The sequence below is a fragment of the Vulpes vulpes genome, chromosome 11 (assembly GCF_048418805.1).
Source record: "Vulpes vulpes isolate BD-2025 chromosome 11, VulVul3, whole genome shotgun sequence".
NCBI classification, from domain to species: domain Eukaryota; kingdom Metazoa; phylum Chordata; class Mammalia; order Carnivora; family Canidae; genus Vulpes; species Vulpes vulpes.
This window is the reverse complement of record NC_132790.1, coordinates 63,285,820-63,308,671: the sequence shown is the minus strand read 5'-3', so window position 1 is coordinate 63,308,671 and position 22,852 is coordinate 63,285,820. Positions and strand designations below refer to the sequence as shown.

General features: G+C 41.5%; 1 protein-coding gene across 2 annotated transcripts in view; it reads left to right on the top strand.

The window, feature by feature from the left end:
* Window positions 1-22,852, top strand: part of GPD1L (glycerol-3-phosphate dehydrogenase 1 like) — a 121,555-nt gene that overhangs the window by 20,193 nt on the left and 78,510 nt on the right. For both annotated transcript variants that reach the window (XM_072726617.1, XM_072726616.1), the window contains exons 3-5: window positions 5,125-5,265; window positions 6,858-6,996; window positions 21,534-21,646. In XM_072726617.1, the coding sequence (XP_072582718.1) occupies window positions 5,125-5,265; window positions 6,858-6,996; window positions 21,534-21,646 (393 nt within the window). The remainder of the gene's footprint in view (window positions 1-5,124; window positions 5,266-6,857; window positions 6,997-21,533; window positions 21,647-22,852) is intronic.

Below are 22,852 nucleotides of genomic sequence, written 5' to 3'. Positions count from 1 at the left end.
CTCAAAGCAACCTCATGTTTACATAAGATTCATCAGGTAAGGTTGTCTGTATCTGAGGATCATTTTTCTGAATATAGAGCCAAGGACGTAAATTTCACCTATGCTCTTGGCCAAAATTGAGATTAGAAGAATAGGAGGGCACTGTAATATTTTTGAACCTCTACTTTGCTATGTGTGTTACTCAGATACTGTTGTATTTGATCTAAATACTCATTCCCTCGAGAATGCAGGTAAGTTACCTCTGGTGCTCCAGTTAGCTAACTGGTGATCAAGCTAGGCCAAGGTGTCCATATATTATTATACAGTGATAACTAGTCCAGGGGGGATGCAGAAGAACCTTTAGGCTTCTCCACGTGCATTTACCAACTTTGTTTTAAATGATTGTGTGTGTGTGTGTGTGTGTGTGTGTGTGTGTATAAAAACTTGGGCCAAGAAGGACACCTGGGTGGCTCAGAGGTTGAGTGTCTGCCTTTGGCTCAGGGGTGATCCCAGGGTCCTAGAATTGAGTCCTGCATCAGGCTCCCTGTGAGGATCCTGCTTCTCCCTTTGCCTATGTCTCTGCCTCTCTCTGTCTCTCATGAATAAATAAATGAATCTTTTAGAAAATATAACAAAAACCTTGGACCAAGAGCCCTGGATTCCTGAAAATCTGAACTTTAAGTGGATCAACTGTGATGCCTTAGTTCTGACTTGATTATTTATCTTCCTTGCCTTCCAAAGATAAGCCCTTTTGTTCTGACTTGTCTTTCCCAATGTACTTCAGGTTCTTTAATGGTGGACACCCTCAGAAAGATTCTGACAGGAAGTGTGTGAAATAGGTCAGCATTTCTTTTCTTTTTTTTTTTTTTTTTAAGATTTTATTTATTTAAAAAAAAAAGATTTTATTTATTTATTCATTAAAGACACAGAGGAGAGAGAGGCAGAGACACAGGCAGAAGGAGAAGCAGGCTCCATGCAGGGAGCCTGATGTGGGACTCGATCCTGGGACTCCAGGATCACACCCTGGGCCAAAGACAGGTGCTAAACTACTGAGCCGCCCAGGGATTCCCTAGGTCAACATTTCTAAAGCAGTGTCTTGATTTTGTTCAGAGTGAAAGATAGGCAAAGACTGAGCTAAAGGTTTTATTCCCAAACAGGGTATTCCAGTTACTGAGTTAGTTGAGGAGATCTCGTTTGATACTGTGTAAGAGAAATAGTGTTCTGTGAATGGACCATATGCACCATAGAAATGCAGCTCATATTACACATTGCCTCTGTGGGTTAACCCCCAAGCACTCCAACAAGGAGAGTAGAAGGACGTCTGTATGTATAGTGAGTCCCCAGTCATACTGTCCTGAAGAGTTGTCATGTTCCCAACCAACTGCAGGTTCTTTGATTTATTGAAGAAGGAAATGTAAGAGACAGGAGGAAATCCAGACCAGCTGGCAGCTTCCTTGCATGTTTTTAAAAATAGGACACAGACTCTTTAAAAGGTAAGAATTTGTAGGAAGCAGGTAGATTTTTCTGATGGGTAATCTCTTTCATTTGTTTAATATCATTTTGAAGCACTGTCATTATTTACATTACTTAATTTGAAAGTGCTGTATAAAGTAGCTGGGTAGGAAAATTGATTTTTGTACTCCCTTCATATATAAGGGATTAAGGTGAGCAAAGATATGTCACTTATCCAAGGTCACATAGCTGATCACTTGCAGAGATGGAGCTCAAACGTACATCTTTTCCATATTTTCTCTTTGGTTCTGATGTCTTTTCCTTTTCACCATGTTGGGAAATACCCCAAGGGGGCAAAAAGGTATGTGTGTGTGTGTGTGTGTGTGTGCGTGTGTGTGTGTGTGCGCGCGCGCGCGTGCATGTGTGTGTGTTGGGGATGAATGGGGAAGAGGAGAAACGGATCTAGAGGAGAAAAAAGATTTTAACTAAAATTCAGGCTGTCAGGCTTTGTATGAGTGTGTACAGAGCAGAAATCCCCCACCTAAGCAGGGCTAGTTAGTTATCCAATGTGAAATGAGGGGTCAGAGTTTTCATAAAGGCTGGGAGGGGATTGGGTGGATCACAGGCAAAAAGTTTTGCCAGTAACGGATGACGTAGCTGGGGATTGACATCAGGAGGGTAATGGAATAGAATAAGAAATTGTTCTTTTTTTGGTGGAGGTAGGATCTCTAACTGTGAGGGAACTAGGAGGCAGGTAGAGTTTTGGTGACACATCCTTGCCACCTATGGCTGCTTGGCCTAGATTACTAATCCAAGAATCTCCTTTGAAGAGGAAAACAACTTTTCCCCTGCGCTGGGGAGTGTGAATAAGGGAAGTGCCAGTAAGCTTTGGGTCATGATCTGCTGTATGGAGAATGATTATGCTGCCATTTAAACCAACTTAAACTAAGACAGGGAATGATTTGGTTCATATGACTAAAAATTCAGATAGGGCTCATTTCAGGCACAGCCTGAACCAGTGGCTTCAGTGAAGTCCACGAGGCCCTGTGTTTTCCTTGGTTTCCTTGCTCTGCTTTCCACAAAGTTGGCTTTGTTCATGAGGGAGCCTATGGGCAGGACTAGGTTCTCCCCCTCACATTTGTAAAATGGTTGCAGCTGTTTCAAATGTCACACCATCATCCCACACTGTTCAAGAAAAGACCCAGTAGCTACTGGAGAAGAGTAAGGAAGCAACTGTCACTAAGAAGCCTCCACAAACATCTTCTTAGTGCACCTTGCTTTATGTGTGTGCCCATTGAACAAAAAGGCCATCTGTGGAGGGTAGGAGCTGACCCAACCCAAACTCCATGGTTAAAAAGGGGAAGTGGTCGCTTTTGAAATGAAATTTAGGGGCACTTTTGCCAAAAAGAAGGAGAATCCAGGCTGGGTGTTAAATTATAGAAGTCGTCCATCCCAATCAAAGGGATAAGGGGATGAAATAATTCTAGATAGATTTCCCTGGGGGATTTTTTGAGGGAGGGGGGAGTAACTCTTAGCACATGTATTAGTTAAGAGAATAGGCTAAGATAAAAGAAGAGACATAATAATCATGTGACTTCAAGGAGAAAAGGATTTATTTCCCTCTCCCATACCAGTGGTCTAGTGACTTTGCTTCACACTGCCATGCTTGGTGCCATCTTTCTTCCTCATTTCCTGTGCCATCTCCTAGGTCTGGGTTGCCATGGGTTTCGACAATAGAAAATGGGGAGAGAAAGTGCAGAGGAGGCAGCGTGCTGTTTTAGGGGCTCTGGGCCATAAGTGGTGAGCACTGCTCCCTCTCACATTCTGTTGATGAAAACTTGGTCCCTGGCCTGTGTAACTGCAGGGGCTACTGGGAAATGCAGTCCCTGGCAAGGTGATCAGTGACTGACCTTCAGCTCTGTGATCATGGAGGAAGGTGAGAAGGAATTTTGATGAGGAGTTGTGGTCTGCATCACCACACCCAAACTAGCTTTCCTAGGAGGCTTAGCCACCCTGAATGATGTACCCGTGGCACATAGCAGAACTTCCTCAAAAAAGAATCTTCCTTCAGTCCCTTCATTTTGGGAACCATTTGGGAATGCTTAATGGGAGCTCTCTCAGCTACAGTTTGGTTCAGGTGCATATGACAGAAAACCTATTATAGCAGTGACCTAGATGTTTGCTTTTCCTTCTCTCCTGTAAAAGACCTCTGTCATGTTGATGATGTGTTAATGGTGTCAGGAACTCTTTACCTTCCTGCTGTGCCATCTCAGCATTTGGTTTCCTCTTCATAGTCCAAGGTGACTCAGAACTCCAGCCATCATCTCTTTACATTCCCTCTGGCAAAAGAAGGAGAAAAGGCCTCAAGGGCATTCCCACCCCCCCCAAGTCACACACAGCACTTCAGTTGATGGCCAGCTGGTCAGTTGATGGCGAGCTGGTCAGAACTTAAACACCCAGCTGCAAGAAACGCTGAGGAATGTAGCCTTCTTTCTGGGCATTTCTGACCCTAACCCCATACTGAGGCTTCTCACGCTGAGGAGGAAGGGGACAACGGACACTGGGCAACAAGCAGTGTATGAGAGACCATGTGCCCCGTGTCTTCCCTAGTTGCCCTCACCATGGTGAGTGCAGGTGTGTTTGTGTGTGTCCACATTGTGTGTGTTTCTCTGCCCATGTTACATTCTAAAACCCATCTTCATATTTATATGAAGGAAAAAAATCACCGTAAGAGCTGACATGTATTGAGTACATATCACTTACTCTTCACGACAGCACTCTCAAGTGCTTTACCAAGCAGATTTTAGTGTGGACTGTTTACAGAAGTGTGGGCAGAGTCAAGGGAACAGAAAGGGCTTCCTGACATGCCTAGAGTTTAGCAATAGCAGGAAATCATAACCACCCTTGAAAGGGCAAGGGGATGGACTCATGTCACCAAACCAGCCTGACCAGAGCTTAGAGACATGGAAGAGTGACTGCCTGTCAGGAGGTATAACTAGAATGAAGTCAAGCCAGCACCTCTGTGAGCCTGGGCTAGAATGGCCCCATGAGGCAGATCTCTCCACCCACCTTGGATATCCTAGCAGTGGAGCTGAGGCCAACTGAAAGGCAGGGAGCAAGAGCCCCCAGGAGAAACAGTCCACAGAAAGCAGCTCGCTGGGGAAAACAGGGCAGAGAAGGGCAGAAAATGAATTGGGGAATTAGGAGAGCAACAGAGAACAACCCACACAGTATTGACTCCTTTTTACAGACAGAGACACTGAGGCATAGAGCAGCTAAGTCACTTGCGCTGCTGGCGAGCAACGGAGGCAGGACCCTCCTAGCTTCTGATGGGTCCCAAAGGGGAAGGTGGAGCACACGCATAGCACACTTGCCTTTCCTTTTTTTTTTTTTTAAATATTTTATTTATTTATTCATGAGAGACTCAGAAAGAGAGAGAGAGAGGCAGAGACACAGGCAGAGGGAGAAGCAGGCTTCCTGCAGGGAGCCCGACGTGGGTCTCCAGGATCATGCCCAGGGCCAAAGATGGTGCCAAACCGCTGAGCCACCCAGGCTGGCCCACACTTCCCTTTCCTGTCTCTCTGCACAGGACTTTGCACACAGTAGGCATCTGATGAATGGCCAGTTAATGAAATCATTAGGAGAGGCAAATCTGGCAGAGGAGTAATAACTGTTCCCTCCTGCTCATTACAGATTGCCGTCCCAAACCTTGGCGAGGCTGTGAAGGACGCAGACCTACTGGTGTTTGTCATCCCTCACCAATTCATTCACAGAATCTGTGATGAGCTCACCGGGAGAGTGCCCAAGGAAGCGCTGGGAATCACCCTCATCAAGGTAGCTGGCTTGTGACCTCGGGCAGGAAAAGCCTTGCTGGATGTTGATTATGGGGGAAAATTTATTTCCTCTCACTTCCATCTGTTGGAAATAGGAGCTGAGAGGGAGGTGATGGCAGTTTTTCTGTTTTCTGGTTCTTTTTTTTTTTTTTAAGATGCCTGGAATTTAATCAATAACACGTATCCCAGGAGCTTAGCTGAGCTCAACTTCAGGCAGGGAGCTGCTTTCTATCATGGTGGGTTTTAGCAGCGGCAGTGATGTGAGGATGAGCTCTTCACGATGAGCCCTGCTGTCAGAAAGAACCTGTTCAGGGCATGGGTCTCAGCCTGTGTTCTGGAAGTCACCACTGGTTTGTGTTGCTGGAAAATGCATCCTCATTAGTTCCTACTCCTGGGTGTAGTGTACTTCCTAAAGGAAGTTGTTAACTGGAAGTCCACAAACCACCCCCACAGGTCCCTAGACAGAATTCAGAAGGTTCATGGACTTAAAAGTGGGGAGAAAATTTACATTTTTATTCATTGTAACCTCTAACTGAAATGAGCATTGCTGTCCTACATGAGTGGCAGCCACAGGCCAGACTTGCGACAACAGTAGCATTAGCAGGACCTGTGGCCCTGTTGTCAATAGAAGTCCCAGGTATTTTCATGCCACTTTATAATGGCTCTAGTTATCTCAAGGTATCATTTATGCTGATCATGACCTTGAAATTATGGTAATTGTTAAACCTGCCAAATCATCTTTTTCTAATTGCATTAATAAAACAGTACATATATCATTTTGTCACAAACTTGGGTATATATGTTTTCTTAACATTTTGATAATTATGTTTCAACATGATTGGCTCCCTGGGTCATTTCATATATTTTGCTTTATGCATATGAAATTCTGAGAATGAGCACATAAATCTTCATCAGATTGCCCGGGGTGAGGGCCACATCATAAAGAACCCTCTAGAGAGCCTTTGTTCTCAAGTGGTTCATAGATGAATGTTTATGAAATCAAACTGGAACAACTCACATATCATTTATACATACAATGGATAAATGAGTAATGGATTTTCATTTTGGAATACTACACAGTGGTAAATAGAAATGAACCAGAACATTCATGCAGCCACATGGGTGAATCTCTAAGATAATAATGTAGCACCAAACAGTACCTTACAGATGAATGGTATAATTTCACTTACAGGCTTTCAAAAGCAGGCATGATGGCTTAACATATTGTGTAGGGATAGCTTTTATGTGGCAAAATGGTCAAGAACAGAAGGGAGCACTGCATACAGCCTTCAGGATAGTGGTTCACCCTAGTGGAGGTGGGGACCAGTAGTGAGAAGGAGGATGAACTTAGTGGGGGACACATGGGACCTCAGTGGTATAGGTCATGTTCCAGGTGGTTACGTGTTCATTTTCTTTTCATTTTATTGTTATTCTTTCAATAGTACTGACATGGTATGTATGTTACTCTTGTAAGAGCTATGTTTCAAGTCTATTCCCAATGAATGCTTGAATCTATATTAGTAGCCAAGTAACTATGTCATGCCTCTTTCACTTGGTGCTCTGTTTTCCCCTGACTTGTTGACATCCTTACAGGGCATAGACGAGGGTCCTGAGGGGCTGAAGCTCATTTCTGACATCATCCGAGAGAAGATGGGCATTGACGTCAGCGTGCTCATGGGAGCCAACATTGCCAGTGAGGTGGCTGCAGAGAAGTTCTGTGAGACCACCATTGGTGAGGCTGGCTGTGGGGGGAGTCTTGAGAGCCTGGGCATTCATTGTTTTACAACGTACATTTCTGATTTCTGGTATTTTCTGTAGTGGAATCTTCCTCAATGGCTATTCAGTGAGGTGGGGATTTAATGTAAGGAGGTCATTCTGTGTAACTGAAGTGTTTCAGCAGCCTTCAGAATGAAATTCAAGGCCAGGGGACCATTTTGACATACTATGATCCGATAATGAATTAGCAAGGTTAAACACAAAAATGGAAAGTTGCTTATACTGAGAAGCAGGTGATTATGGGGCTGCGCTGGCTTTAGAAAGCCCAGGGTTTTTTTTTTTTTTTTTTACTCACAAATGCCAGTATCTGGATCTTAACTGGATCCCAGTGTAATCTAAAAATTGGTGGGAATTTGGTGGGAATGTGCTTGCTTTGGCAGCACAAATACTAAAAATTGGGACAATAAAAATTGGTGGGAATGATCCCTATTTTCAGATGAATAATCTAAAACTCAGTAAATTACCTGCCCCAAGGTCATTTAGCCAATATAGAACCCAGGCATGAACTTGGCCATCCTGGTTCCTAAATTAGAAAGCTCTTTCAGTTCTTACACAATATCGGTGTTGTGAAGATTTCCACTTCTTTCAAAAGGGCCTTTGGAATTCTCATGTGCCTGTGTGCCATATTAAAAGACTGATAAAAAAAAGTAATATCGCTATATTTGCAGATGCTTTGCAAAAGCTTGAATTTATTTCCACTCCAGAACTTACTTCCACCCTTGCCAAACATACCAGCAATGTGAATGATTTCTCCTTGCAGCTTGGTAAAAGGAGAGCTCTGAGAGAGATCAGGCTCTCTTGAATAAGATAACATGTATGGGGGAAAGGTAACTCCTGATTCTTACACATGCCTGCAAGTTAGGACATTTTTACTTCTTTTGCTTTTCGCTTTTACTTTTAATTGCATAGGTATTGTGGAAAATAGGGATAATCAAAAGAAAACCATTTCTTATTGTTTCATTTAATTTCCATTATTTTTTTCTATGAGTGCAAACTATTTATATTTAAGTTATGTACTGTTTTATAATTGCTTTATTTATCTGTTAATTTAAAAGATCTTATTTATTTATTTGACAGAGAGAAAGAGCACAAGCGGTGGGGCTTAGGGGCAGGCAGAGGGAGAAGCAGGCTCCTTGCTGAGCAGAGAGCCCAACATGGGGCTCGATCCCAGACATGAGCCAAAGGCAGACACTTAACTGACTCAGTCACCCAGGCGCCCCTATAATTGCTTTATTTACTTAATGTATAACAAACAACTTGCAAAGTCGGTCAACATAACATTTTCATAGCTGGATAGTATTCCACCAATAATCCCATATATCTGGGCACTTGAAGCTTTTTTTTTTCTTTTGAGAAATAATATTTGGGGAGAACAGAGGTATCACAAATAATATCATGAAGAGGGACGCCTGAGTGGGTCAGCCGTTGAGCATCTGCTTTTGGCTCAGGGCATAATCCCAGAGTCCTGGGATGGAGTCCCACATTGGGCTACCCATGGGGAGCCTGCTTCTCCCTCTGCCTATATCTCTGCCTCTCTCTCTGTCTCTCATGAATAAATAAATAAAATCTTTAAAAAAATATATAATGAAAACAAAATAGACTATATTCAACTCAGGTTGATATTTATAAAAATTATATATAGAGACATAGGTAAGAATATTCAAACAGTATGAGAAAATGTGAAATTAGAACTAAGATTGTAATTTCTGGAGTTTGGGAGGATGCTGGAGCAGGAAGATCCCGAGCTCATGCCATTCCCATATTTACAATTAGGTATCAGTCACATCCAAGTCAACAAACTAGAGAGTGATCCGAAGATGGACAGAACACTCCACAGCTAAATAAAGAGAAGCAGCAGCATCTGAAAGGTTAGGAAGGTCAGAAAGGTGGAGGGAGGCTGCCTGTAGGCAGGAGGGTGCTGTGTATATGGAGATGAGAGAGAAACAAGCCCTCAAACCCTCGAGCCCTTGCACCAGGGAGCTTACATGGGAACACTAGTCCCCATAACATTTGGCTTTAAGAACCAGAGGGGCTGAATTTTGTGAGTTTGTAAAACAAGAGGGACTTGGAACTTTGGAGATCAGCTAACTCAGCACTGGGTGAGCCTAGAGGACAAGTGATGGCTGGGTTGCTGCTCTTATTTATTTATTTATTTTACAGATTTTATTTATTTATTCATGAGAGACAGAGAGAGGCAGAGACATAGGCAGAGGGAGAAGCAGGCTCCCGGCAGGGAGCCCGATGCAGGACTCCATCCCAGGACTCTGGGATCATGCCCTGAGTCGAAGGCAGACACTCAACCACTGAGCTCAACAGGTGCCCCTGGGTCACTGCTCTTAAGGAGACAGCAGCCTGAGCAGAGAGGCAACATAAAAACAGCCATTTACATAATACTGGGGACAAAAAGGAAACCGATCTGATCATATTGATTGTGAAGCATGTGAAGGACTTCTCTGAAAATGAGGGAATCAACAGGTACTATTTTCTGCCCCCAACCCCGAACATGAACACAGAGCCACCTGTGAAAAGCAAGGCTGCGCAGACACTTACAGCCTATGCCCAGGGCTCAGGGCACATTTTATTAAAGCTGTGTGCATGCCCTGCCCAGCCACTGATTGTATAGCTGCCACTTCCCACAGTACCCAGCCATCAAATCACACCCAGCTCTATGCCCCCAGCCACTGTCTCGCACCATGCCCAGCCACCACATCAGGCCACATGCCCCCAGCCACCATTATGCACTGAGCCCAGCTACACCCAGCCATCATCCCACATTGTGCCCAGCTTTACACTCCCAGCCACCCCATGTGCAGCTCCCAGCCACAGTGGCACTTCGGGGGATCCGGCCTAGGACTAGAGGCCCAACATAAATATTGCTAACAACATCACCCTGTTCCCAAGTTCCTCAGTGGGTACCATCCCCTTAGAGCTGGCCTGCCTGGGTCTCACTAACACCACAGAGAGTAAGCACAGCCCACAACAGGCAGAGAATCAGTGAAGACAACTGCACTGAAAGGAAAAGTGACTCAGACATGTCAACAGAGTTAAGCAACACACAGAGGATGCTCTCCTGAAGTGCCAGGTTCTGGTGAACAGGGGACATGCACTGCAGGACCTCCTCTTCATAAAGCCATTACATTCAGGAGAAGATGACATAGCTGACTTTATTCACGCACAGAAACAGACACAGAGTGGCAGACTATGAGGAGGAAGAAGAATTAAATGAAAATGAAAGAACAGGACAAGACCATGGCCAGAGACCTAAGCAAAATAGATACAAGTAACTTGCCTGATAGAAAATCTAAAAAATTCATCATAAGGATACTTACTGGACTTGTGAAGAATGAAGGACACGAGCGAGACCCTCCATGCAGTGATAAGGAATAACATAGCAGAGGTAAAGGGCCCAGTAAATGAAATGAGAAATGTGCTTGATGGAATGAGCAGCAGGATGGAAGAAGCATTGGAACAAATGAGTGACTTGGAAGACAGAATAATGGAAAATATTCAAGCTGAACAAAAGAGAGAGAAAAGAATTATGCAAAATGGGAATAGACTTAGGGAACTCAGTGACTCCATCAAATGTAATAGTATTCATATTACAGGAGTCTTAGAAAAGGGGGAAGAAAATTAAAAAAAAAAAATAGCTGAAAACTTCCATACTCTGGGGAAAGAAGCCTATCCAGATCCAGGAGGCACTGAGAATTCCTACCCAAATCAACAAAAGCAGGGGTGCCTGGGTGCCACAGTTGGTTAAGTATCCAACTCTTGGTTTCGGCTTAGGTTATGTGACCTCAGGGTCATCAGATTGAGCCCCACTTCTGGCTCTGCACTCAATATGAAGTCTGCTTAAGATTCTCTGTCTCCTTTTCCATCTGCCCCTTTCATCGTCCACTCTCCTCTCTCTCTCTCTCTAAAATAAATAAATAAATCTTTTTAAAAAATCAACAAGCAGACCCACACCAAGACATAATTAAATTTGCAAAATATGGTGATTTAAAAAATCTTAAAAGCAGCAAGATAAAAGAAATCAATAACTTACTAAGGAAAACCCATAAGGCAAGCAGGAGATTTTTCAACAGAAGGGAGTGGCATGATATATTCAAAGTGCTGAGTGGGAAAAATCTGTAGCCAAGAAAACTCTATCCAGCAAGGCTGTCACTCAAAAGGAGAAATAGTTTCCCAGACAAACAAAAACTAAAGGAGTTCATGACCACTAAGCCAGCCCTGCAAGAAATATTGAAGGAGACTCTTTGAGTAGAAAAGAGAGACCAAAAGTGACAGTATAAAGGTAGGAAACACAAAAGCAGTAAAAATGAATATTTCTGTAAAAAATCAGTCAAGGAACTCATGAAAAGTTTTAAAGTATAACAACATACACCTAAAACGTAGGGAGGAGAAGAGGAAAGAATATGTTCAAACTTAAACAACCGCCAACTTAATATAGACTGCTGTGTGCAAATGAGGCTATGTATAAACCAGATGGTAACCATATATCAAAACCCACTAAAAAATAAGCAAAGAATAAAGAGAAAGAAATCCAAATATATCAGCAAAACGTGAGAGAAAGACAATAAATGAGAGAAAATCTTCAAAAACAACCACAAAACAAGTAATAAAATGGCAATAAATACATATCTATCAATAATTACTTTGAATGTAAATGGACTAAATGCTCTCTCTAATCAAAAGTCATAGGGTGTCAGAATGGATAAAAAAACAAGACCCATCTATATGCTGCCTACAAGAGACTCATTTTAGACTTAAAGACACTTGCAGATTGAAAGTGAAGGATTGGAGAACCATGTATCCTGCAAATGAATGTCAAAAAAAAAAAAAAAAAAAAAAGCTGGATTAACAATACTTGTATTGGACAAAATAAACTTTTTTTTTTTTTTAAAGATTTTATTTATTTATTCATGAGAGACACACAGAGAGAGAGGCAGAGACACAGGCAGAAAGAGAAGCAGGCTCTATGCAGGGAGCCTGATGTGGGACTTGATCCTGGGACTCCAGGATCACGCCCTGGCCTGAAGGCAGACGCTCAACCACTGAGCCATCCAGGCATCCCAGAACAAAATAGACTTTAAAACAGACTGTAACAAGAGACAAAGAGGATGCTATATAATCATAAAGGGAACAAATCCAACAAGAAGATAAGGACAACTGTAAATATTTATGCCCCCAAATATATAAAACAGTAACAAACATAAAGGAACTAATTGACAGTAATACAATAATAGTAGGGGGACTTTAACACCCCCACTCATATCAGTGGACAGATAATCTAAATGGAAAATCAACAAGGAAACAATGGGTTTGAATGAAACACAGGAATACATGTATTTAACAGATATATTCAGAACATTTCATCCTAAAACAGCAAAATACACATTCTTTTCAAGTGCACATGGAATGTTCTCCAGAATAGATCATGTATTATTAGCCCACAAAACAGGCCTCAGCAAATACAAGAAGATCAAAATCACAGCATGTACCTTTTCTGACAACAGTGTTGTGAAACTAGAAGTCAACCACAGGAAAAAAATCTGGAAAGACCACAACTACATAGAGGTTAAATAACATGCTACTAAAAAAATGAATGGGTCAACCAGGAAATCAAGGAAGAAATTAAAAAACATATGGAAACAAATGAAAATGAAAACACAACAGTGCAAAACCTTTGGGATGCAGCAAAAGTGATTCTAAGAGGGAAATACATAGCAATACCGGCCCACCTCAAGAAGCAAGAAAAATCTCAAATAAACAATCTAACCTTATACCTAAAGGGGCTAGAAAAAGAACAACCAGCAAAACCTAAAGCCAGCAAGAGGAAGGGAATAATAAAGATTAGAGCAGAAATAAATGATATAGAAACTAAAAAACCAATAGCACGGATCAATGAAACCAGGAGCCGTTGCTTTGAAAAAAATCAATAAAATTGATAACTTCTAGCCAGACTTACCGAGAAAAGGTACAAAAGAGACAAATAAATTTACAAATGAGAGAGGACAAATAATAACCAACAGCACAGAAATAGAATTAGAAGAGAATATTATGAAAAACTATATGCCAAAAACCTGGAAGAAATGTAAAAATTCCTAGAAACGTATAAACTATCAAAATTGAAACAAGAATAAGTAGAAAACTTGAGCAATAATCAGCAAAGAAATTAAGTCAGTAAATAACTTCCAATGAACAAAGGTCCAGAACCAGATGATTTCACAGGTAAATCCTATCGAACATTTAAAGAAGAGTTAAAACCTATTCTTCTCAACCTATTCTAAGAAATAGAAAAGGAAGGAAAACTTCCAAATTCATTCTATAAGGCTAGTATTACCCTGATACCAAAACCAGATAAAGATACCATTTAAAAAGAGAACTACAGGCCAAGTATCCCTGATGAACATGGATGCAAAAATTCTCAATAAAATGCTAGCAAACCAAATTCAACAATACATTAAACAAATTATTCATCACAATCAGGTGGGATTTATTCCTGGGTTGCAAGGGCTGTTCAGTATTTGCAAATCAATCAATGTAATATCGCATCAATAAGAGGAAGGATAAGAACCATATGATCATTTCAATAGATGCAGAAAAAGCATTTGACCAAGTACAACATCCATGCACGATAAAAACCCTCAACAGAGTAGCTTTAGAGGGAATGTACCTCAAGATAATAAAAGCCATTTGTGAAAAACCTACAGCTAATATCATCCTCAATGGGGAAAAACTGAGTTTTTGATCGTGAACAAGACAAGGATGTCTGCTTCCACCACTGGAATTGTTATGCAACACAATCTGGAAGTCCAACCATAGCAGTCAGACAAAAAAGAAATAAAAGGCATCAAATCAAAAAGGGAGAAGTAAAACTTTTCACTATTCGCAAGATGACATGATACTACATAGAGATTACCCAGAAGACTCCAACAAAAAACTGCTAGAACTGGTAAATGAATTCAGTAAAGTTGTAGGATACAAAAACCAAATAATCCAATTGAAAAAATGAGAAGATTTGAAATCTGTTGGATTTCTATACACCAACAATAAGGAAATCGAGAAATTATGAAAGCAATTCCATTTATAATTGCTCTAAAAATAATAATAAATGGAAAAACATTCCATGCTCGTGGACTGGAAGAACAAATTGTTAAAATGTCTGTACTGCTCAAAGCAATCTACATATTTAATGGAATCCCTATCCAAATACCAACATTTTTTATAGAAGTATAACAAAGTATCCTAAAATTTGTATTGAACCTCAAAAGATCCTGAATAGCTAAAACTATCTTGAAAAAGAAAAGCAAAGCTGGATGCATTTAAATTCTGGACTTCAAGTTATATTACAAAGCAGGAATAAAACAGTATGGTATTAATACAAAATAGACATGTAGATCAATGGAACAGAATAGAAAGTCCTGAAATAAACCCACAATTATATGGTCAATTAATCTTTGACAAATCAGGAAAGAATATCCAATGGGAAAAAGATATTCTCTTCAACAAACAATTTTGGGTAAACTTGAGAGCAATATGCAAAAGAATGAAACTGGACCCCTTTCTTACACCATACACAAAAATAAATTGAAATGGACTAAAGACCTCTATATGTGAGACCTAAAATCATAAAAATCCTTTAGAAGAGAGCACAAGCAGTAACTTCTGTGACATTGGCCATAACAACTTCTTTCTAGATATGTATTCTGAGGCAAGGGAAACAAAAGGAAAAATTATTGGAACTACATCAAAACAAAAAGCTTCTGCATAGTGAGGGAAACAATTAAAAAGGCAACCAGAATGGGAGGGGATATTTGCAAATAACATATCAGATAAAGGGTTTGTATCCAAAATATATAAAGAGCTTATAGAACTCAACATCCAAAAACCAAATAATCCAATTGAAAAAATTGAGAAGATTTGAACAGACATTTTTCCAAAGAAGACATCCAGATGGCCAACAGACCCATGAAAAGATACTCAGTTATTACTTTCATTGGGGAAATGCAAATCAAAACTGTAATGAGCTATCACCTCACACCTGTCAGAATGGCTTAAATCAACAACACAAGAAACAACAAGTGGGAATGAAAACTGGTGCAGCCACTGCAGAAAACAAGAGGGAGGTTCCTCAAAAAGTTAAAAATAGGAGACACCTGGGTGGCTCAGTTCATTAAGTGTCTTTTGGTTTTGGCTCAGGTTATGATCTCAGGGTTGTGAGATTGAACCCCACATCTGGCTCCATGCTGAGCTGGTGGGGTCTGCTTGAGATTATTTACTCCCTCTGCTCCCTTCCTGCTCTCTGTCTAAAACAAATAAAATCTTTTAAAAGGTTAAAAATAGAACTACCTTACAATCCAGCAATCACACTACTGGGTATTTACTCCCCAAATATAAGAAAACTAATTCAAAGGGATACATGCACCCCTATGTTTATAGCGGCATTATTTACAATAGGCAAGATGTGGAAGCAGCCCAAGTATCCAGTGATGGATGAACGGATAAAGAAGATGTGGTGTATGCATACAATGGAATCTTAGCCATAAAAAAGAGCAAAATCTTAACATTTTCAAAAACGTGGAGGGAACTAGAGAATGTAATGCTAAGTAAAATAAGTCAATTAGAGGAATAAATACCACATGATTTCAGTCATGTGGAATTTAAGAAACAAAAAAACAACCAAAGGGAAAAATAAGAGAGATCAAAAAACAGACTCTTACTATAGACAACAAGCTGCTGGTTACCAGAGGGGAGGTCGGTGGGGGGATGGGTAAATAGGTGGTGGGGATTAAGGAGGGCACTGATGATGAGTACTGAGTGTTGTTTGGAAGTGCTGAATCACTATATTGTATACCTGAAACTAAATAATCCTGACTGTATGTTAATTCACTGGAATTAAAAACTTTTTAAAAAGTTAAAAAAATATATCCACAGAACTTCTTATAGGGTCTACTAAGAAAATGGAGATTCAGGGAGTCATAGTGACTTTCCCAAGATTATACAGCTGGTCATCAGTAGATGCAAGATTTGGAACGGGACTGACTCCAAGCTCATGCTCTTTCAATACCATATAATAGTGTCCTTTTTAGTTGGTTCCTAACTCGCCAGCGACTTGGGATCATTCCTATGACGATAAAGGCTTATCTAATCTCTGTGCCCTCCTCTGGAGCCCCTCTTCATGGAAGGGGACTAGTTCCATTCACAAACAGATCCATGGAGACTCCAGAAAATCACAGGCTAGCAGAGCAAGGAAGGAACCTCTGGTGTCATTCAGACCATCCCCTGCTTTACAGATGAAGAATGAGTTACACAAGATCACACGGGCAGAGGGGAATAGTCATGAATCTGTTCTCTAACTAACACTGCCTTACTGGAAGAAATCATGAACTTTGCGGGCTGATCTCATTAATTTGACAAATTGTTTAGCAGATTGGAGCCATTTATCTAAAATCATGTGATTAGTCAATTTTAGCCAAATACAGTCTGACGCAGTATGAAGTAGCCAAGGATGGGTCTGTTGTGCAAACATCCTCTACCCTCAATTACCAAATGGCCAGCACCTCACATTTATCGCAAGAAGCATTAAACTTCTTATGTGACTTATTTTCTATGCCAACATTTTGAACAGTAAGAAATAAGGGAAAAGGCAATCTGTTCTTGTCACAGGAATTTTTTTAAAAGAATCTTTTTTTAATATTTTATTTATTCATGAGAGACACAGAGATAGAGGCAGAGACACAGGCAGAGGGAGAAGCAGGCTCCATGCAGGGAGGCTGATGCAGGACTCGATCCTGGGTCTCCAGGATCATACCCTGGGCTGAAGGCGGCGCTAAACTGCTGAGCCACCCGGGCTGCCCAGGAATTGTTATATGAAAAAGAAAAACATCGTATTATTACATCTGTTCTCCAGACTGGAAACATGGTGTTCCTCCACAATAACAATAGTATCCATTAAAAAGAAAAAAAAAAAGTTGTAATTTGCCTTCATCTTCCCAAAGGGAATCCCTGTTAGCAGTTTCTAAGTATCCTTCTAGGAAAAAGAAAAAAAAATTATATGTATACTAGTCTATATGGGTTATATTCTTTCACAGTTAATTCTTTTATCCATCTGTGATTTTAATGTAGCCTGTGAAATTATATAATTACTTCTATTTTAAAAAATTAATTAGTTCCAACTGCATCCTACTTGCCAATAATAAATTGGCAATCAGTTGGAAATTGGCTGGTTGCCCTACTCATTTTGTAAGGCTGAGATACTATCTCCAATCCTTGATTGAAACCTGTGTCTACCTATAGATTTTGGCTAGAATTTTTATGTACCTCTCAGCCCTGTTCATTGTAGGAAAGCTTCTAGTTGGGTACATTAGGCTCTTTTGTTTTATAAAGATAGACATGCACAGAAATTCTGTCTCTTTCTCTCTGGCTTCTGTTTATCCAGTGGGTCCACTGCCTTCTCTGTGGATTGGATCACAGTTGGCAATAGAGACCTGAATTAAGTAAAACATTGGAAGATAAAGTACAAAGATGATATTTTCTAAATTGTCTTACATAACCTGAATTAAACCATGAGGAAATGACAAGCCCAAAATAAAAGCTATGTTAAAACACCTGGCTTGCACTCTTCAAAAATGCCAATGTCATGAAAGACAATGAAACATTAGAGTGTCCCTGATTAAAGACAATTCCAGAGAGTGCCTGCAAAATGCAGTGGGATTCCTGGATTGTGGGAGGGAAGATTGCCATGAAAGACAGCATTGTACTCATTGGTGAGATTGGAATGTGAGTTGGATGTTAGATAATTGTACCAACATTAAATTTCTTGCATTTGATAATTGCACTGTGGTTAATGCTAATTGCTAATTCTTGATGACATTAGCGACCAACTTTTTCTTAATTATGGTAGATTCAGGAGTTTTAGCTTACTTGAATCTTCTGCAGAGGAAGAAGAAAAAAATAGCCTTGTTTTTCAGTATCTTGTAAAAATTCTCCCCAGCATGGTGAACTGTGGTGCCCCCTTGTGGTGAGAGTTCCCTTCATTCTCGAGAACTCTTCATTCTTCAAGAACTGGAGATTTTCACTGTCACCTCAGAAAAAATTTTCAAAGCCCATTATGTGTCCAGCATCTGCAAAGTGTCAAGGATACGTAAGCTCCTTTTGGAGCTTCCAAGTACACACACAAATATGGAATCACACACCAAAAGGAGGGTCTCAAAAGTATCCTATTACATAGGTTGATTATTTCTGAAACCTGGCATGAAACAGAAGGGAGACTTTCCTGTCTCAGTTTTATATTCAGTTTGGGGCAGCCCTTCCCCACGGCTGTTGGGCATTACCTGCTCTGGACCAGATGGTCTGGGTCCCTGCTTGCCTCATCACTACTTACGACTGATAATCATAGTTAGTGCTTTCCTACCTGTGACTTAACATAATTTTTTTAAAGTACATGTGGGAAAAAGTGAGATGACATTAATCAAGCCCACCCCTCTGAGGGACAGTGTATAATTTGCAACCACAGAGGACCCAACAGACCCCACCCGTATCAGTGGCAGATGGAGAGCCAGCCCTCTTCTTCCTGCCTGTTTTGTCTGTCTGATTACCCACAGCAACAGCTCGTTTCTAGCTGCAGAGCTGGATTACAGTGACTTGAGCAAGGGGCTAGTCTGTGGGGTTCACAGTTCTTCGTGTTGTAGGCACTGAGCAGTGGCCCGCGGTGAAGGACACAGGAGAAAGACCGTAATGATGTCATAATGTGGAGGCTGGGGGCTAGTTTACCCAACCCAGGTGATGCAACAGTGTTGCACAGAATCACCCACATGGTCTGATGCACTGTTTAAAAAATTGAAGAGGACAGTTTGCTCAAACTGACACAGTTCTAATATTTGGAGAATTCAAGTAAATAATAGATAATAGCAATGCTTGTAGAATAGAGAATGTGTTTCTGAGTATTGGATGTAGAGATTTTAAACTTTTTTTTTTAAGATGTTATTTATTCATGAGAGACACAGAGAAAAAAAAGAGAGAGACACAGAGAGAGAGAGAGGCAGAGACATAGGCAGAGGGAGAAGCAGGCTCCTCATGTGGAGCCTGATGCGGGACTTGATTCTAGGATGACACCTTTGAGCCAAAGGTAGACGCTCAACCATGGAGCCACCCAGGTGCCCTGATTTTAAACATTTTATTATGGACAATTTCTTAAAACAAAAGGAGAGGTAGAACAGGGTCCTGAACCCCATGTATCCATCATGCATCGTCCACTCTCCCCTGGGTTATTTTGACATTATATTACTTATGGGCATAATAATTGTTGACAATCATCTTTTTTCTTCATTGGAGGAAGACAGTTCTGTGATGTTTATTTGGGTTTGCCCCCTCCCCGCCCCGAGGAAGCGTAGCATAGAGAGTCAGAACATGGGCCTTGGAGCCAGAGCACCTTGGTTAGAATTGGGCTCGGTCTCCTACGAGCCCCTGTGACTCTGGGCAAGTGGGTAAACCTCTCCGGGTCGCATGTCTGTAGATGGCCAAAGTCAGTCATAAGCATATGTCGGCTCTCCCCATTGTTATTCTTTTCTTTTTTTGAAAGATATTATTTATTCATGAGAGACACAGAGAGAGAGGCAGACACATAGGCAGAGGGAGAAGCAGTCTCCTTGCAGGGAGCCCAATGCTGGACTTGATCCCAGGACCCTGGGATCATGACCTGAGCTAAAGGCAGACGCTCAATCACTGAACCACCCAGCCGTCCCTCCGCATCATTATTGTATAGGACCTCCGTGTGTGCTAATTGGCTGTCTTCACATCTGCTTCTTATTTAACCCTACAACAGTCCTGAGAGTGCCTGAATCTGGAGGAGGTGAAATCAGAGGTTTGCAAACTTGTCTGCAGGAGTCATCTGGGCAGCTTCAAAAGTTACGCCTGTCTGCTCACCATGGAGACTGATTTAATTGGTTTGGGATATGGCCCGGGCGTGGGTGTAATTAAAGATCCCCAGGTGATTGTAGTGACACGTGTGGGAACAAGCTTTGGGACCTAGAGGCAGCCAGAGCCCCAGTCAGCTCTCTGCCATCTCTTTGTGGCAACAGTGACTTGGGAGCCAGGACCGGGTTTATCATCTGATTTCCAGGCCTAGTTCCACCCTACACCCTCACCAATCAGAGCAGATTTCACACCAGGCTTTATGTGTAAAGTTTTGTGTTTTAGTTTTAATCCCAAGTACCTAAATAAAACAAGGAAAAATAAAAACACAGCATCCATCCCATTCTAGGTGCTGTCCAGGAGACATGGTGTAGCAGCGGCAGAAACAAGTTTTTTTTTTTTTTAAGATTTTATTTATTTATTAGAGACAGAGAGAGGCAGAGACACAGGCAGAGGGAGAAGCAGGATCCATGCAGGGAGCCCAACATGGGACTCGATCCGGGGTCTCCAGGTTCATGCCCCAGGCTGAAGGCGGCACTAAACTGCTAAGCCAACTGGGGCTGCCCAGAAACAAGTACTCTTTGAATGCATTTCCATCTTGCAGTGATCAGTCAATGAAAATAAGTGATTGTAAAAAAAAGAAAGAAAAGAAGTGGTTGTTTGTATCGGTTCTCCATTGCCATAGATTCTAAATATCGATCACAGAATCTCAGTGGCAGACAAAATGAGCACAGCTAACACCTGTGGGTCACCTGGTGGTGGGCTGCTCTTGGCTGGGGCCGCGAGGCTGGGTGGCTCCACTCCTTGTGTCTCTCATCTTCCTGCTGGGCCCAATGGGCTAGCTAGGGAATGTTCTTCTCACACTGAAGGCAGAGGTACAAGGAAACCAGCCCTACTTCGGTATGAGTGGACTGGAAGCATCACCTGCGCCCCGTCTGCTAATGTCCTATTGACCAAAGCAAATCAAATGACTGAGCAGCCCAAAGTTAAGGGGTGGAGAGGTATGCCCCATGTACTTTGAACTGAGTCCAAGCACTCGTGGTCAAGCCTAACATTAGTGGAAAGGAATGTACTCTCTTCCCATGGAAAGGACAGAGTGGGTGATTTTGAACCTGAATCTGTTACAGATATAAACATGGAAGTTGAATTCATAAGTGTTAAAGGTAGCAGAAGTTGCAACAGTTTTAGGTATTAAACATAGAAAAATACTTAGATGAAAGAGAATACATGTCCCCAGTAAAACACCAAGCAGCTATTTAAAATTATGTCGAAAATGTCATTGAAAATTATTCATGCCACAAAGTGGGGGAATATATATATGTATTATGCTCCCAAGTCTGAGAAAAACTATGTATATTCATATTTCAGTAGGTTAAGAGATGTGTGCCAAATTGTTAACGATAGTCTGTGGTTAGAATTACAGAATATTTTTATTTCCTATTTCCACTCCTCTGAATTTTCGACATTTTCTATGATGAATATGCATTACTTATTGTAATCCGGAAAACATTTTAAACTGTTAGATGTGGAAATTAAGATTAGGCATTCTTACTAATTCCCTTTTCTCTAATCTGTCAATAGGCAGCAAAATAATGGAGAATGGCCTTCTCTTCAAAGAACTTCTGCAGACTCCAAATTTTCGAATTACCGTGGTCGATGATGCAGACACTGTTGAACTTTGTGGTGCTCTTAAGGTAAAGTCAGCCTTGTTATTTCTGCTCAAGGAAGGAGCTCACCATGCTGGCCACTGTCCACATTATTGAATCTAATCCTGATGACTGGGCTCTGTGTTCTGTTTGTCCTTCAGAGAAAAATAGTGAATCGAGAGCCTTGTGGATCACTTCCTGCTTTCGCCTAGCCTGTTCTGAGTGGCTGGAGTTCCTCTTCCATTCTGCTTCACTTTTATTTGTAAATCGGGGGGCGGGGGGGGGGGGGGGGGGGTGCGGGGGGGGGGAGGTGTGGTGTTTTGCTCTTTGGGAAATTGGCAGCTGTAATATTTTAAAAAGCATGGAGAATACCTTGATTTCAGGTAGAGTTTTACAGGGGAGCAAGGCATTCTTTTTTTCCCGCCTGTGAATTCATATATTTCTCTTACATATCATCTTGAGTAGGGAAGGGGACTAACTCCCTCTGAATTATGCCACTCGTTTGGTTTGATGGCTTGGTTGATTGTTCTTTTTAAAAGAAAAATAGTCTCTTGCTGCCAAAGGCCTTTCTAAGAATAGTTTTAGCTTTGTCCATAAAGGGAAGTGGTTCAATTAAAGAAGCAGCTTCTATTGGCTAGTGGCTGGGAAGGGTAAAGGGAAGAGTTTCCACACAGGCTCCTGACCTGTTCCACTCTGCCTGTGGAAGTCTTGGTGGCCGGTCCCTCTCTAGCCTGACTCCTGGGAGACAGCCAGTTTGGGAGCTGGGCTGCGCTTTCTCATCCTTCTCCCACTAGGATCAGCTGCTTGAGCTACCGTCTCAAAAAAAAAAAAAAAAAAAAAAGCTTCAGTGTGAATGAATACCCCCCTTTGAGTCACTTTTGAGTCATTTCTTTTGTAGCAAAAGCCACTTTTCAGGAATTTGAGCACCTCAGGAAGGAAGTCACGCAATCTGGCATTTGCTTAGGCTTTGTCAGGTAAAAATTGCAAAGATTGAAAGCTAGCTGAAAAGACAGGAATCCAAAGAATGCCTTCCCGCTCTTTCTCTAAATTGTAGATAATAGTGTTTTTTTTCTCTCATCAGAATTTACATCCACTTTGTAGAATAGTATCATGTGTGTTTGTGTGGTCACATGTTCCTGGACCATGAGGATTTTTAAGAATGAAAGCCAGTGAAAGACTGGGCTCCCGGACAGCACACACCTCTATTTCTGAATGTTTGTGTGGGGCATTCTTCACATTATGGGCAGGCCCTGT